This window comes from Glandiceps talaboti, chromosome 15 (genome assembly GCF_964340395.1).
Source record: "Glandiceps talaboti chromosome 15, keGlaTala1.1, whole genome shotgun sequence".
NCBI classification, from domain to species: Eukaryota; Metazoa; Hemichordata; class Enteropneusta; family Spengelidae; genus Glandiceps; species Glandiceps talaboti.
In genome coordinates, this window is record NC_135563.1 from 23466499 (window position 1) to 23482830 (window position 16332).

Here is a 16332-nt window from a genome sequence, read left to right on the forward strand (position 1 = left end):
TCACGTAAAATGTGAATACCATTATGAACTAACAATTGCAATATTCATTCAAATCTTGCTGCAATACAGTTCTGGGGTACTCAAATAACTAACTGACATCCCTAACATAGTGGGATGTGATAATACAGTCCTCTCACTCAAATAAATTGATGCGACTTGATTCTTACGTTGATGGTAGGAATTTAATCAACAAAATGTAGGCTCCACTATCAATGTAAGAATGGATCAAATATTCCCCAACCTACACAATGTATATAGAGCATAGTGAAAACTGACTCCTGTACTTCCACAAATGCATTTTACGCCTTTCTGCAATTATAGACTATTACTGATACAGCTTTCTAGTAAACTGAGATCTGCCAATTACACTTATACGTTGTGGTGGCAATGTGTAGAAGTGAACCTTTAAAAGGGAAAATGAAAGTGGTGATGGGGATAGTGTGCTGTTTGTCGTACGCCAGATGGGGATAGTGTGCTGTTTGTCGTACGCGAGATGGGGATAGTGTGCTGTTTGTCGTACGTGAGATGGGGATAGTGTGCTGTTTGTCGTACGTGAGATGGGGATAGTGTGCTGTTTGTCATACATGAGATGGGGATAGTGTGCTGTTTGTTGTACACGAGATGGGGATAGTGTGCTGTTTGTCGTACGCCAGATGGGGATAGTGTGCTGTTTGTCATACATGAGATGGGGATAGTGTGCTGTTTGTTGTACGCCAGATGGGGATAGTGTGCTGTTTGTCATACATGAGATGGGGATAGTGTGCTGTTTGTCGTACGTGAGATGGGGATAGTGTGCTGTTTGTCATACATGAGATGGGGATAGTGTGCTGTTTGTTGTACACGAGATGGGGATAGTGTGCTGTTTGTCGTACGTGAGATGGGGATAGTGTGCTGTTTGTCGTACGCCAGATGGGGATAGTGTGCTGTTTGTCGTACGCCAGATGGGGATAGTGTGCTGTTTGTCGTACGCGAGATGGGGATAGTGTGCTGTTTGTCGTACGTGAGATGGGGATAGTGTGCTGTTTGTCATACATGAGATGGGGATAGTGTGCTGTTTGTTGTACACGAGATGGGGATAGTGTGCTGTTTGTCGTACGTGAGATGGGGATAGTGTGTTGTTTGTTGTACACGAGATGGGGATAGTGTGCTGTTTGTCATACGTGAGATGGGGATAGTGTGCTGTTTGTCGTACGTGAGATGGGGATAGTGTGCTGTTTGTTGTACGCGAGATGGGGATAGTGTGCTGTTTGTCGTACGTGAGATGGGGATAGTGTGCTGTTTGTCATGAGATGGGGATAGTGTGTTTGTCGTACGTGAGATGGGGATAGTGTGCTGTTTGCCCCCTCCCCCCCAAAAAAAAATAAAACAAAATAAAACAAAAAATAACAAAAACAAAAATAAAAACAAACAAAAAATGTGTAGATTTAAAGCATACTTGTATTTTCATGAGTCAACTGTAATTATGTAGGGATGAATGAATGTAAACAGTAAACTCATAGATGCATTTTGATAAAATGAAATGTACGAAAAAAGAATAATCAAAGGGATTATTTTGTTTAAAAATATGGAAGATTTTTATGTTGATTTTGGTAGTCAAATGATTCTAAAAGACTTTGAACCTGAAATACTTAGAAAATAGATCATTAATTTGACATCCCATAATATCTTCCTGCATCATTGATGCCAACAAATTGGTTTAAGAACTTAGAAGACATCTATGTACTGACATATTGGGCTTAATAAGAATTGTATCATTGACAATAGTTAGTGGAACATCTGTGTATACCTGGGTGATAGCTACACCATACTGATAAGGCCATCACTTAGTCAGAACACATCATTAAGGCTTGTTGTCACAATTATTCAATCAGCAGTATTCGTGATGTCAGACTGTGGCACCGTTTCGCGGTCAGTGTGATGTCAGACTGTGGCATCGTTACGCCGTCAGTGTGATGTCAGACTGTGGCATCGTTTCGCCATCAGTGTGATGTCAGACTGTGGCATCGCTTCGCCGTCAGTGTGATGTCAGACTGTGGCATCGCTTCGCCGTCAGTGTGATGTCAGACTGTGGCACCGTTTCGCGGTCAGTGTGATGTCAGACTGTGGCATCGTTACGCCGTCAGTGTGATGTCAGACTGTGGCATCGTTTCGCCATCAGTGTGATGTCAGACTGTGGCATCGTTTCACCGTCAGTGTGATGTCAGACTGTGACATCATTTCACCGTCAGTGTGATGTCAGACTGTGGTATCGTTTTGCCATCAGTGTGATGTCAGACTGTGGTATCGTTTCGCCATCAGTGTGATGTCAGACTGTGGCATCGCTTCGCCGTCAGTGTGATGTCAGACTGTGGTATCGTTTCACCGTCAATGTGACGTCAGACTGTGGCATCGTTTCGCCGTCAGTGTGATGTCAGACTGTGGCATCGTTTCGCCATCAGTGTGATGTCAGACTGTGGCATCGTTTCACCGTCAGTGTGATGTCAGACTGTGGCATGGTTTCGCTGTCAGTGTGATGTCAGACTGTGGCATGGTTTCGCTGTCAGTGTGATGTCAGACTGTGGCATCGTTTTGCCGTCAGTGTGATGTCAGACTGTGGCATCGTTTCGCCGTCAGTGTGATGTCAGACTGTGGCATCGTTTCGCCGTCAGTGTGATGTCAGACTGTGGCATGGTTTCGCTGTCAGTGTGATGTCAGACTGTGGCATGGTTTCGCTGTCAGTGTGATGTCAGACTGTGGCATGGTTTCGCTGTCAGTGTGATGTCAGACTGTGGCATCGTTTTGCCGTCAGTGTGATGTCAGACTGTGGCATGGTTTCGCTGTCAGTGTGATGTCAGACTGTGGCATCCGATGGTTTTGCCATCAGTGTGATGTCAGACTGTGGCATCGTTTTGCCGTCAGCTAACAGACTCCTTAGAAATGTACAATTACCCAGGATATTGATCAGTCGGAAAATGATATTAAAAAGGTCAGAGTTCAAATGTGTATCACTGTGCTGTGGAGATGAAATACCTCCACTATTATTAGTCCTCAAATAAAATTTCATGTTCAAGTCCAATTTAGATTAATTTCCATCATATTTCAAAAGCCATCTACAAGTTGATCAAAATAATAGTTTGGAAAACATCCTCTTGACTTAATTTTCTGTGCATCTTTCTTTTTTCAGAAAATAAAATGTAAGAATTATAATTTTTTGCCAATTTTTTTTTTCAGCGGGACATAATATTCCTCATACTTTATATTTCTGTCATAATATTTTGATAAAAGTTATCACAATCTTTCATTCATTCAGTAAATAAACTATATGTGTTGTAAATTTTTAGTGTTTTTTTTTAGGCTGTGCAGAGTTATATTAAACGTTTTTCTAAAAAATTAAGAATATACCCTCAAGCCAACTTCAGTCCAAGCACCTGATAATTTGCATGCAATTTACAGTTAATTTTGTGGCTGAAAATACCTAACCATTAATTCCTTAATAAGATTGCATCCGTTTGAAGAATTTTAATGCGTTGTTTTGCGGCATTATTCTTTTTAAAAATTGCCTCTTCTTGGCCCCCACTTAAATGAATTGGAGTGAATAATGGGATATTCTCAACCTTCATCCTCGTGTGTATACATTGTAAAGGTAGTCTGCATGTATTTGCAAGAAATGGCCACTTATCATTTCGGGCACAGGGAAAAAAATTCTCAAGAATTAAATTGATTGAAAAATGAAAATTCCGCGTAGCATTCCTGTGGAAGAATGATGAAATGGACAATATAGTTAGAATTGAATTGTTGGATGAATTGCAATTATTTCAGGCAAAAGTGGATTTTTTTATAGCTTCACTGCAGATAGTGGTAGAATTCAATGAGATTCTGCATCAAATTGCCCTTTTTTCATCTAGATAGAACCTACAAAATTTGTAAATTGGCATCATGGACTCATACGTAACATTGCACACAAAATCAGAATTCTTGTAATTTATTGGTATTTTTGGTAGTGTTCACCTGATTTTAAACATCACCATGGATACTGAAATAAAAATGATTTTTTTTACAATTTAGATGAAGTAAATAGGGTATAATGCCTTTGTTTCCAATCAAACATTTTTGATGCAGCATACAAAAATAGCAATATGAGATTTTATGCTCAAATAGAGAAGTACATGTATATATTCAATACTTAGTCATGCAATGTTGTCGTGACTTTGTATTTTGCAAGGTGTATTAAATATTATTCAAATCTCCAAGACTACGGTATTAAGTCTTCATACTCTGTGAACCATTGTACTAAGTAAGACCATCTCAACTTGTCTGAAAGTATAATAATGTATGTATTGATAATGGAGAGAATTAGTTATTGTTTTCATTGGGGTGTACTTGTATATATGCTGGAATTAGAGTATGAGTTGATGTGTCTAAAACACAAAGTAATACTTTCAGACACACATAGAATTGCACATAAGAATCAAACAAAACATTACAGCCAAAATATAGATATATGTGCACAGATAGATTTAAACATCCATCCATCCATCCATCCATCCATCCATACATACACACACATACATACATACATACATACATACATACATACATACATACAAAATGTACATACATACATACATACATACATACATACATACATACATACATACATACATACACACATATACATACATACATACATACATACACACATCCAGTGACACACATACATTGACACACACATGTACATAATTATTGTACAAGTTTGATCACATTTGTTAGGTATGGTTGTTCGATCCTTTGTTCATTCATTCATTCCTTAGTCATTCATTTATTCATGTTTGGGTGTACAAGTAGACAGACAGACAAATAGATATATATAAAAATATATGTGAAGAGATCTAGAGATCAAGATGTGATGAGAAGATGATAATTGTATATGATATCTTTTTATTTCAATGTAGGAGAATTTGGTAAAATGGCTGGAGATAAAGAAGGAGAAGGAGAAGCTGAGGTTGAAGAAGATCCAGAAATCGCAGAAGCGAGACGGGAACTTGAAGAAGAGCGAAAAGCCAAACACGCAAAATTTGAAGCAGAACGAGAATCAGTAAGACAGGGCATAAGAGACAAGGTGAGATATTAGACACTGATATTGGAAAAGTGTATGTGACCAATTCTTAGATGATTGTTTGATTGGTACACAACTTTGTGTTATAAAATATTATTGTATGTACTCAGATCAAACAGATAATAGTTGTAGAGATGAGATGTTTACATGTTGTAGTTTAAGTGTATTGTTTACCTGACTGTTGTAGAGATGAGATGTTTACACGTTGTAGTTTAAGTGTATTGTTTACCTGTCTGTTGTAGAGATGAGATGTTTACATGTTGTAGTTCTAATGTATTGTTTACCTGCCTGTTGTAGAGATGAGATGTTTACATGTTGTAGTTTAAGTGTATTGTTTACCTGACTGTTGTAGAGATGAGATGTTTACATGTTGTAGTTTAAGTGTATTGTTTACCTGTCTGTTGTAGAGATGAGATGTTTACATGTTGTAGTTTAAGTGTATTGTTTACCTGACTGTTGTAGAGATGAGATGTTTACATGTTGTAGTTTAAGTGTATTGTTTACCTGTCTGTTGTAGAGATGAGATGTTTACATGTTGTAGTTTAAGTGTATTGTTTATCTGACTGTTGTAGAGATGAGATGTTTACATGTTGTAGTTTAAGTGTATTGTTTACCTGACTGTTGTAGAGATGAGATGTTTACATGTTGTAGTTCTAATGTATTGTTTACCTGACTGTTGTAGAGATGAGATGTTTACATGTTGTAGTTTAAGTGTATTGTTTACCTGACTGTTGTAGAGATGAGATGTTTACATGTTGTAGTTTAAGTGTATTGTTTACCTGACTGTTGTAGAGATGAGATGTTTACATGTTGTAGTTCTAATGTAGTGTGTACCTGACTGTTGTAGAGATGAGATGTTTACATGTTGTAGTTTAAGTGTATTGTTTACCTGACTGTTGTAGAGATGAGATGTTTACATGTTGTAGTTCTAATGTAGTGTGTACCTGACTGTTGTAGAGATGAGATGTTTACATGTTGTAGTTTAAGTGTATTGTTTACCTGACTGTTGTAGAGATGAGATGTTTACATGTTGTAGTTCTAATGTAGTGTGTACCTGACTGTTGTAGAGATGAGATGTTTACATGTTGTAGTTTAAGTGTATTGTTTACCTGACTGTTGTAGAGATGAGATGTTTACATGTTGTAGTTCTAATGTAGTGTGTACCTGACTGTTGTAGAGATGAGATGTTTACATGTTGTAGTTTAAGTGTATTGTTTACCTGACTGTTGTAGAGATGAGATGTTTACATGTTGTAGTTTAAGTGTATTGTTTACCTGACTGTTGTAGAGATGAGATGTTTACATGTTGTAGTTCTAATGTAGTGTGTACCTGACTGTTGTAGAGATGAGATGTTTACATGTTGTAGTTTAAGTGTATTGTTTACCTGACTGTTGTAGAGATGAGATGTTTACATGTTGTAGTTCTAATGTAGTGTGTACCTGACTGTTGTTGAGATGAGATGTTTACATGTCGTAGTTCTAATGTATTGTTTACCTGTCTGTTGTAGAGATGAGATGTTTACATGTTGTAGTTTAAGTGTATTGTTTACCTGACTGTTGTAGAGATGAGATGTTTACATGTTGTAGTTCTAATGTAGTGTGTACCTGTCTGTTGTAGAGATGAGATGTTTACATGTTGTAGTTTAAGTGTATTGTTTACCTGACTGTTGTAGAGATGAGATGTTTACATGTTGTAGTTTAAGTGTATTGTTTACCTGACTGTTGTAGAGATGAGATGTTTACATGTTGTAGTTTAAGTGTATTGTTTACCTGACTGTTGTAGAGAAGAGATGTTTACATGTTGTAGTTCTAATGTATTGTTTATCTGACTGTTGTAGAGATGAGATGTTTACATGTTGTAGTTTAAGTGTATTGTTTACATGACTGTTGTAGAGATGAGATGTTTACATGTTGTAGTTTAAGTGTATTGTTTACATGACTGTTGTAGAGATGAGATGTTTACATGTTGTAGTTCTAATGTATTGTTTACCTGTCTGTTGTTGAGATGAGATGTTTACATGTTGTAGTTTAAGTGTATTGTTTACCTGACTGTTGTTGAGATGAGATGTTTACATGTTGTAGTTTAAGTGTATTGTTTACCTGACTGTTGTAGAGATGAGATGTTTACATGTTGTAGTTTAAGTGTATTGTTTACCTGACTGTTGTAGAGATGAGATGTTTACATGTTGTAGTTTAAGTGTATTGTTTACCTGACTGTTGTAGAGATGAGATGTTTACATGTTGTAGTTTAAGTGTATTGTTTACCTGACTGTTGTAGAGATGAGATGTTTACATGTTGTAGTTTAAGTGTATTGTTTACCTGACTGTTGTAGAGATGAGATGTTTACATGTTGTAGTTTAAGTGTATTGTTTACCTGACTGTTGTAGAGATGAGATGTTTACATGTTGTAGTTTAAGTGTATTGTTTACCTGACTGTTGTAGAGATGAGATGTTTACATGTTGTAGTTTAAGTGTATTGTTTACCTGACTGTTGTAGAGATGAGATGTTTACATGTTGTAGTTTAAGTGTATTGTTTACCTGACTGTTGTAGAGATGAGATGTTTACATGTTGTAGTTTAAGTGTATTGTTTACCTGACTGTTGTAGAGATGAGATGTTTACATGTTGTAGTTTAAGTGTATTGTTTACATGACTGTTGTAGAGATGAGATGTTTACATGTTGTAGTTCTAATGTATTGTTTATCTGACTGTTGTAGAGATGAGATGTTTACATGTTGTAGTTTAAGTGTATTGTTTACATGACTGTTGTAGAGATGAGATGTTTACATGTTGTAGTTCTAATGTAGTGTTTACCTGACTGTTGTAGAGATGAGATGTTTACATGTTGTAGTTTAAGTGTATTGTTTACCTGACTGTTGTAGAGATGAGATGTTTACATGTTGTAGTTCTAATGTAGTGTTTACCTGTCTGTTGTAGAGATGAGATGTTTACATGTTGTAGTTTAAGTGTATTGTTTATCTGACTGTTGTAGAGATGAGATGTTTACATGTTGTAGTTTAAGTGTATTGTTTACATGACTGTTGTAGAGATGAGATGTTTACATGTTGTAGTTTAAGTGTATTGTTTACCTGACTGTTGTAGAGATGAGATGTTTACATGTTGTAGTTCTAATGTATTGTTTACCTGCCTGTTGTAGAGATGAGATGTTTACATGTTGTAGTTTAAGTGTATTGTTTACCTGTCTGTTGTAGAGATGAGATGTTTACATGTTGTAGTTTAAGTGTATTGTTTACCTGTCTGTTGTAGAGATGAGATGTTTACATGTTGTAGTTTAAGTGTATTGTTTATCTGACTGTTGTAGAGATGAGATGTTTACATGTTGTAGTTTAAGTGTATTGTTTACCTGACTGTTGTAGAGATGAGATGTTTACATGTTGTAGTTTAAGTGTATTGTTTACATGACTGTTGTAGAGATGAGATGTTTACATGTTGTAGTTCTAATGTATTGTTTATCTGACTGTTGTTGAGATGAGATGTTTACATGTTGTAGTTTAAGTGTATTGTTTACCTGACTGTTGTAGAGATGAGATGTTTACATGTTGTAGTTCTAATGTAGTGTGTACCTGACTGTTGTAGAGATGAGATGTTTACATGTTGTAGTTCTAATGTAGTGTGTACCTGACTGTTGTTGAGATGAGATGTTTACATGTTGTAGTTTAAGTGTATTGTTTATCTGACTGTTGTAGAGATGAGATGTTTACATGTTGTAGTTTAAGTGTATTGTTTACCTGTCTGTTGTAGAGATGAGATGTTTACATGTTGTAGTTTAAGTGTATTGTTTACCTGACTGTTGTAGAGATGAGATGTTTACATGTTGTAGTTTAAGTGTATTGTGTACCTGACTGTTGTAGAGATGAGATGTTTACATGTTGTAGTTCTAATGTAGTGTGTACCTGACTGTTGTTGAGATGAGATGTTTACATGTTGTAGTTTAAGTGTATTGTTTACCTGACTGTTGTAGAGATGAGATGTTTACATGTTGTAGTTCTAATGTATTGTTTACCTGACTGTTGTTGAGATGAGATGTTTACATGTTGTAGTTTAAGTGTATTGTTTACCTGACTGTTGTAGAGATGAGATGTTTACATGTTGTAGTTCTAATGTAGTGTGTACCTGACTGTTGTTGAGATGAGATGTTTACATGTTGTAGTTTAAGTGTATTGTTTACCTGACTGTTGTAGAGAAGAGATGTTTACATGTTGTAGTTCTAATGTATTGTTTATCTGACTGTTGTAGAGATGAGATGTTTACATGTTGTAGTTTAAGTGTATTGTTTACCTGACTGTTGTAGAGATGAGATGTTTACATGTTGTAGTTCTAATGTATTGTTTATCTGACTGTTGTAGAGATGAGATGTTTACATGTTGTAGTTTAAGTGTATTGTTTACCTGACTGTTGTAGAGATGAGATGTTTACATGTTGTAGTTCTAATGTAGTTTGTACCTGACTGTTGTAGAGATGAGATGTTTACATGTTGTAGTTTAAGTGTATTGTTTACCTGACTGTTGTAGAGATGAGATGTTTACATGAGTTGTAGTTCTAATGTACTCGGATCACCTGTTCAGGACAATGCCATTACACACTTGTTATATATCCTTGAGGTTATATTGAATATCTCTTTCTTCTCTTCACTTCCCCAGTGACATCTTTTGATATAAAGGGTCAGGTTATATTGAGTTCATGTCCACCTTGAACCTCTGTGAAGGTCAAAGTTCTTAAATTCTTTCTTCTGAATTCCTGAAAATCTGAAAGTTCAGTGTGATCATGTTGATAGCATGCACATGGTCTCAAACACACATTTTATAATTGCACAAATATTTGTTAGTTCTTTGTGTGTGACACTGTTTGTTAAAAGTGTTATTTTGTGCAATAAACATTTTGTTGGAACAAACAATTTAAGAACAACACAAACCTTCCCCATACTTGTGTTATAATGAATAATGTGGATTCAAATTCAATGTAGTCTCAGAGAGTAAAATATTTGGGAAAATCTTAGATTATCACTTTTACTGTTGTTAGCATTATCAGGAATGTACTGTAACAGGCTGATCTCACATGTCTCTCATAAAATATATGCTGCGTAGCTCTTGAGATTTCATTTGTTTTTGGATACCATTATCTGTGTTATTCTTGGAATGTCCTTTTGATTGGTTGAAAAAAAAGCCACATTGATACTTTTAGAATTATGTTCCTTTATACCATGTGCGAGCCAAGTTGAACAAAAAATATGGAATATATACTCTGGTGATTCTACATCGCAACAATGTGTGTCTACGTCACTTGTTTTGCTGTGTTCAAAATATGAGTCAGAATGTTGAAAATTAGCATTACTTTCCCTAATTTATCTATGATATTATTGGCTCTGGTATAATTATGTTATTCTCCAATATTTTTCTTCATTCAGCTGGAAAATACTCATGACCTAAGGATTTTGTCACTAATCGTCAAGCAACTCGTAGTGACACAAAACCTTCTTAGGTCACTCGTATTTTCCTTGGCTATACAACGAAAAATATTGAGGAATAACATGTAATTGTAAATTTAATATATCGATAAGAAGATGAATAAAAGAAAGACCTTTTCATGAATTTCAATTTCTTTTTTCAGTATGGTCTGAAAAAAAAAGTTGAGGAAGAAATAGATCCAGATGCAGGGAGAATTGGTCGTAAAAAGAAAACACCCATGGAACTCCAAGCTCAGCAGGCAGCTGCCATGGAAGATAGTGATGATGAAGGTGGTATATGTTGTTGTTTTACCTTTATCTAGTTGCCATGGTAATGTTATGTTACCCTTGATATGAGGTGCTTGATCTAAAAATGGACTAACTACTTAACATACTTATAACTAATACTGTTGGACAAGTCAATGATTTATTCCACAGTTGGGAGAAAAATGAAATTTTTTTAAAAACCCGAAACAAGTTATTTGTTTGTGGTTCTTGTTACATTCCTTAAAGAGTACAGCAAGGTTACGTAATATTATGGAACTAATGCAGGATGGTTCAAAATGGAAATATATAAACTGTGTTTTTCTGTAAACAAAAGAAGTTGCCTTTTATCAAAAAATATGCCGTGAAGAATACATATACTTAATGTACATAGTAACTTTACATGTGTTCAATTTTGTGTTGAGAGAAAAAAAAAACGTATTATTCTTCCAAACAAGCAGAGACAGTATAAAATTAATTTTGCTCTATAAAAGAAAAATACTATCAAACCATTAACACAAATGAAACTGGATATATTTAATTGAGATTGTTTTTATAAAATCTATCATAAACATTTGTGTGTTGTAATGTTATTTAAACAGATTGAATCATGTCTACTGTCTTACAAACAAAAAGTCAGATAAAGATATTTTTAGTGTTTAATACATTGTACTTATGTAACATGTTTTGATTAATTAATTCATGTCAGTAAAAATGAATCTCTTTCATCATCAACTACATGTTTATATCAAGTGTCAGTGTCATTGCTGCCTAAACCAAAGAGCTAAATTAAAATACTAAGTTTAGATAATGATTTATTGGTACTAAATCTATTAGTATTGTAAATTATGAATATATTTCATCGCTACTTCATCAATCAATCAGTCAATCACTCAATCAGTCAATCAGAATCAGTCAGTATGGCAAATTATGAATATATTTCATAGCTACTCAGTCAGTTGGAATATATTTCCTAGCTAAGTCAGCAAAACAAAAACATTGTATGTGACTGTGATCTACAAAGTGAAATTTGAAACCAACCAGTTATGAAAGTACTAAGAATATTTATTGTATTTTTATTTCAATTACAAGTAGAAGGATTTAAGATAAAAAAAGAAATATGTACAGATTATATAATATATTTGAAGAAAGTTAAATATTAGAATTTTGACACTAGGAGTATCACATTTGAAGTCTTTCAATGTGATGAAAAATAAGTGTTTTGTTAGTTATTTTAGTACTACTCTTTGTTGCAAATATCGGAAGTTGTAAAACTTACACGATTTGGAATTCTAAGATGGTTTATGGACAATTAGGCTGAATATTTGTGCAATGGTTTGTCTTTTATTTATTCATGTCATCATCAGTTTCATAGTTCAAGATATTTCAGGACGTCATAATATATTGGTTTTCTAGACTCAAACTCTTGCTTCGTTGTAAATAGCTTTACTTTTGACTGGACATGGTCATGGAAATATTTCAAATTTGATTTCACCACTTACTAGCATATTAGGACATATTCATAAAAGACAAATTTTTCAGAATTGATACTACAAACCAGAAAGACTACAGAGTTTCAGTTTAGGAGGCATGATGATTTTAAGTTACCTTTTTACAGAACATTTTTTGTTGCGAACTTACACAGCAAAATTCGGGCATTCATAATGCACATATTCATGAAATGTGTTTAAATCTTCTCTGTTTCATCCAGCAGTGATGTTGACTTGTGTTCATAGTGAGATCAAATGTAACATTGTACATGCTATCAGTGTCCATGTTTTGTTTTGTGTAATTTGTGATAAAAAATCTTGTGTGAGAAATACAAATCATTATACTGCCTCATTGAAACTCTATGGTCACTCTGGTTTGGTAGTAAGATAAAAGTGTATGTATGAGGTCATCCTGACCTCTCTCTGGGAAAAATTGACAATTTCTGGTAACGAATTATTTGAATCATTTTGACTTGCCATTAATTATTATTTAGTCTGTTTGCCATTTCATTGCTTCATAATCAGTTTACCAATCTGGTCATAAAACTCACAAATTAGATTTTAACAAATTCAAAATTAGGAATTTAAGTTTGGTAATATGGAAGTAGAGAGAATATATACTTCCCAAGATCTTCAAAATTTCTGAGAATTGATTTTGCAAACAGTTCACTTTCTGTCATCAAATCTTTGTTCTGAAATGTTGTTGACAATAATGAATCATTATTGTAATTTATACTTTGATTGGAATGCAAAATGTCTCTAGCAAAGAAGACTTTATAACATCACTGTACTTGTGCCATTGTAGAGTGATTGCAACATGACTGCAAATTTGTGTCCTTAGCATTATTGGGAGTATAAACTATTCTCATTTTTGTCATGAGAAACAAATCAAATGATTTAGCTGTCTGTTTACTTGCTTGTAAGAGATTTAAAACCATGACCTTGTAAACTAGGAAAAATGTAATTAGTTCATACTGTCTGTTGTCATGGTCAGTTGGAGTGATGGGCAGGATCTTCTCTTCAACTCAGCTCATGAAGAAGATATCATGGTTGCTACTTTAAGTGGTTATGTTTGACAGAAAGCCAGGGTCTTTTGTTCAATTCAGTATATGTACAAAAGATGGCTCATGAGTGGTTATGTTGGGAGAGGATCTTCTGTTCAATTCAGTATGCGTAGAAGAGCGTGTTGTTACTGTCATTTCATAAAGCTAAGAAGTGAAAGCAAGGCACTTCTGATCAACCTGAGTACATCAGTCTTTCCCTTAAGACTGACAGCAAGGGTTTCCTGCTCAGTATCAATTTCCCATCATAGCAGCAGCACCTCGTCATTGCCTACAAGTCATAACTATTACTATTGTCAGAATTCTTCTATGATGGGCATTATCTATGAAAGCTGATTCATCATATTCTTTTGTCCCCCTCTGTATCAATGATGTCTTTCATTACACCTTTTGTTAGTAGAGATAGCATCATTTTGAATGTTCTATAGAAACTGTAAAATGATGATACCAGCATGTATGTAACCAGGGGAAACCATTTTGAGCTTCATCATTTAAAGGCGTTGTCATTCACTAGGTAGTCTATTATTAAGAAATTTACAAGGCATTGTGCAATTTAAACTTAAACATTTCAAATCAAATTTTTAATTTTGGATTTGTTTTTATATCCTCTGTTCACCAAATTTCACATTTTAAACAAAAAATGGAACACTTTGAACAGAAAATCAACCAAATGTTAGGGTAATGGCAGTGAATTTCATAATACGATCATCAAGTCATCTGAGAAGCAATCATTTAGTCTTTGAAAACAATTAAATGAAGACATTTTAAACTACCAAGATATTGTGAGAGTACAGGTAGAAAATGCATAAAAGTATTTATTATTATTTTTAGTAAAAGTGTTTAGTAGCAGTTGTAAACTGGACATTTTTGATAATTCACAATTGAAATCAAGAAATAGTGACAGCAATTTATAATATATAATGTGTAAATTTTTTTTGTGGCAGAATTGTTTATTCAGTTGTTGTAAATGGAGCATCAGTTTTCAAAAGTTAATCGTATTAGTGGAAGTTATAGTCCCCACCAACCATTAATGTTTTAAATGTGACATAATAGTTTAACTGACGTGAATTCAATTTTAGTAATCAAACAGGACCTTAATGTTATGTTACAAGCTAACAGTCATATGCCCAACACAGCAGTATTGTGTGAGGCCAGGTATGGGAAATTTCTTCTCAAAGATCAAATACCAATGTTTTATGATGTTTCAATTTTCCCGTCATGCATACCTGACAGATATTGCAGTGATTTTAGGTCCTTTTAGTGTTATACAGTTCATTTTTGCAAAATATGACATGTGAACTTTATTTTGAAAATTTTTCTCAATTTATTATTACTTTTGAATTTCTGTGGTAATGATTTCATTTTTGGCTACCTCAAGTCGTAAACAGCATGGTACAATAATTCAAATCTGTATTTCAATAACAACAGTGATATTATTTGATTTTATGTGGGACAGTTCAAATGTCTAGGTTGTTTGTAAAGACGATCATATTACCTCAGTCAATGAATCTGAAATAGCAAGCAACTATATTAAGATACAATGTTCTCTGCCTTTTAAATTTATTTAGTACCCCCCAAGTGGCTTCAAAAAGCCTACTTAAATACAACAATTTTGGTTTTCTGTTTTTAAATATAATTGGTATATACATAGAGTTTTGCTTCTACTTTTAATAAGTAGTTAAGTATCTACCACTTTGAATTGAACCAATATGTTTTCACTTGTGTTTCTCTTATCAAATTAACTTCTTTGGTATTTCCTGTATATATATATTTCATCTAATTTCCATGGCAATATAAATGGACCTCTAGTTTTGATGAATATGTATTAATCTAAATTGACATTTTCTGCTCATTTATGAAATACAAGTGTTGAATTAGTTGTTAAATCATTCATTCTGTGGCTAAGCTTTATCTTTACATCAGAACTTGTACAATGGATGAGAAGAACTTAAGTGCAAGCAGAGTATTGTTTTCAAGGTCAAATTTGACAATTTTATTGCTCGTTAAACTCTACTAGTTATCTATAAGTTGTCTCCACAGATTCTCACAGTCAGTCAGAAACAGGGGCAGAAGCTTTGGAAGGTCAAACTGTGTAATAGAAATCCCAAGTGTCTACTCTATATGAGCAATGACGATCAGCTCATCTAGACAGCTCATCTAGACCATCAAAACAGAGAAACAGATAATGTGTGCATTTGAGCTAAGTAGGAATGTAGATATTGGCAGTAAGTGCATAGCATATGATCTAATTACAGGGTCAATAACACAAATCAATGATTGCAAAACTTTTCTTGGCCACTAGAAGAAAATTCAAAGCAGTTATTAGAGTTTTGAAAATATCAGATATTAATTTGTCCTCTGCAACTACTTATCATACCAATGGCAAATACATCTAAAGCAGTGAATGAAAATTTCAGGTTTGACCCCATTGAATATTAGGTTTAAGGTATGATAAGTTTCAAAATGTCATCATGTAAAATTTAGGCGGGAAAATTTGAACAGAAAGGTCCTTTTAATTGTCAAATATCATTCAGGTGGCAATCTCAAGAGGGGATTTGTAAATCATGGAACACCAACCACAAGTACAAAATATTGCAAATGTATGTTACTGATATTCATATGACTGTAAAAATATGAAGAAGTCAACAAGAAATCTAGTCACTAGCCACTGAAAGGTAACATTTTACATGCAAAGTATCCCTGCCAGCCAAATAGAACATAATTCAATGAAAGGCCCATTGCTATATCAGGGTTTCAAAGGCCCAGGGCCATACCAGGGTTTAACATTTCTGAGGATTGTTAGAATCTCTGTTGTTTGGTATAAAGTCAGTAAAGAACTGTTACATGCATTGTTTGGTTAGACTAACCAAGAAATGTGTATTTTCAACCTTTTCTGAAAAAGAAAGGTTGCAAATTTACAAAAATAATAATTTCAGAAGAAAATTTGTGAGAAACATG

At 34.2% G+C, this 16332-nt stretch overlaps 1 protein-coding gene across 2 annotated transcripts in view; it reads left to right on the top strand.

Annotated features, from left to right (window-relative positions):
* LOC144446510 (complexin-like) overlaps positions 1-16332 on the top strand; it is a 45739-nt gene that overhangs the window by 20663 nt on the left and 8744 nt on the right. For both annotated transcript variants that reach the window (XM_078136285.1, XM_078136286.1), the window contains 2 exons: positions 4932-5098; positions 10724-10850. In XM_078136285.1, coding sequence (XP_077992411.1) covers positions 4932-5098; positions 10724-10850 — 294 coding nt within the window. The remainder of the gene's footprint in view (positions 1-4931; positions 5099-10723; positions 10851-16332) is intronic.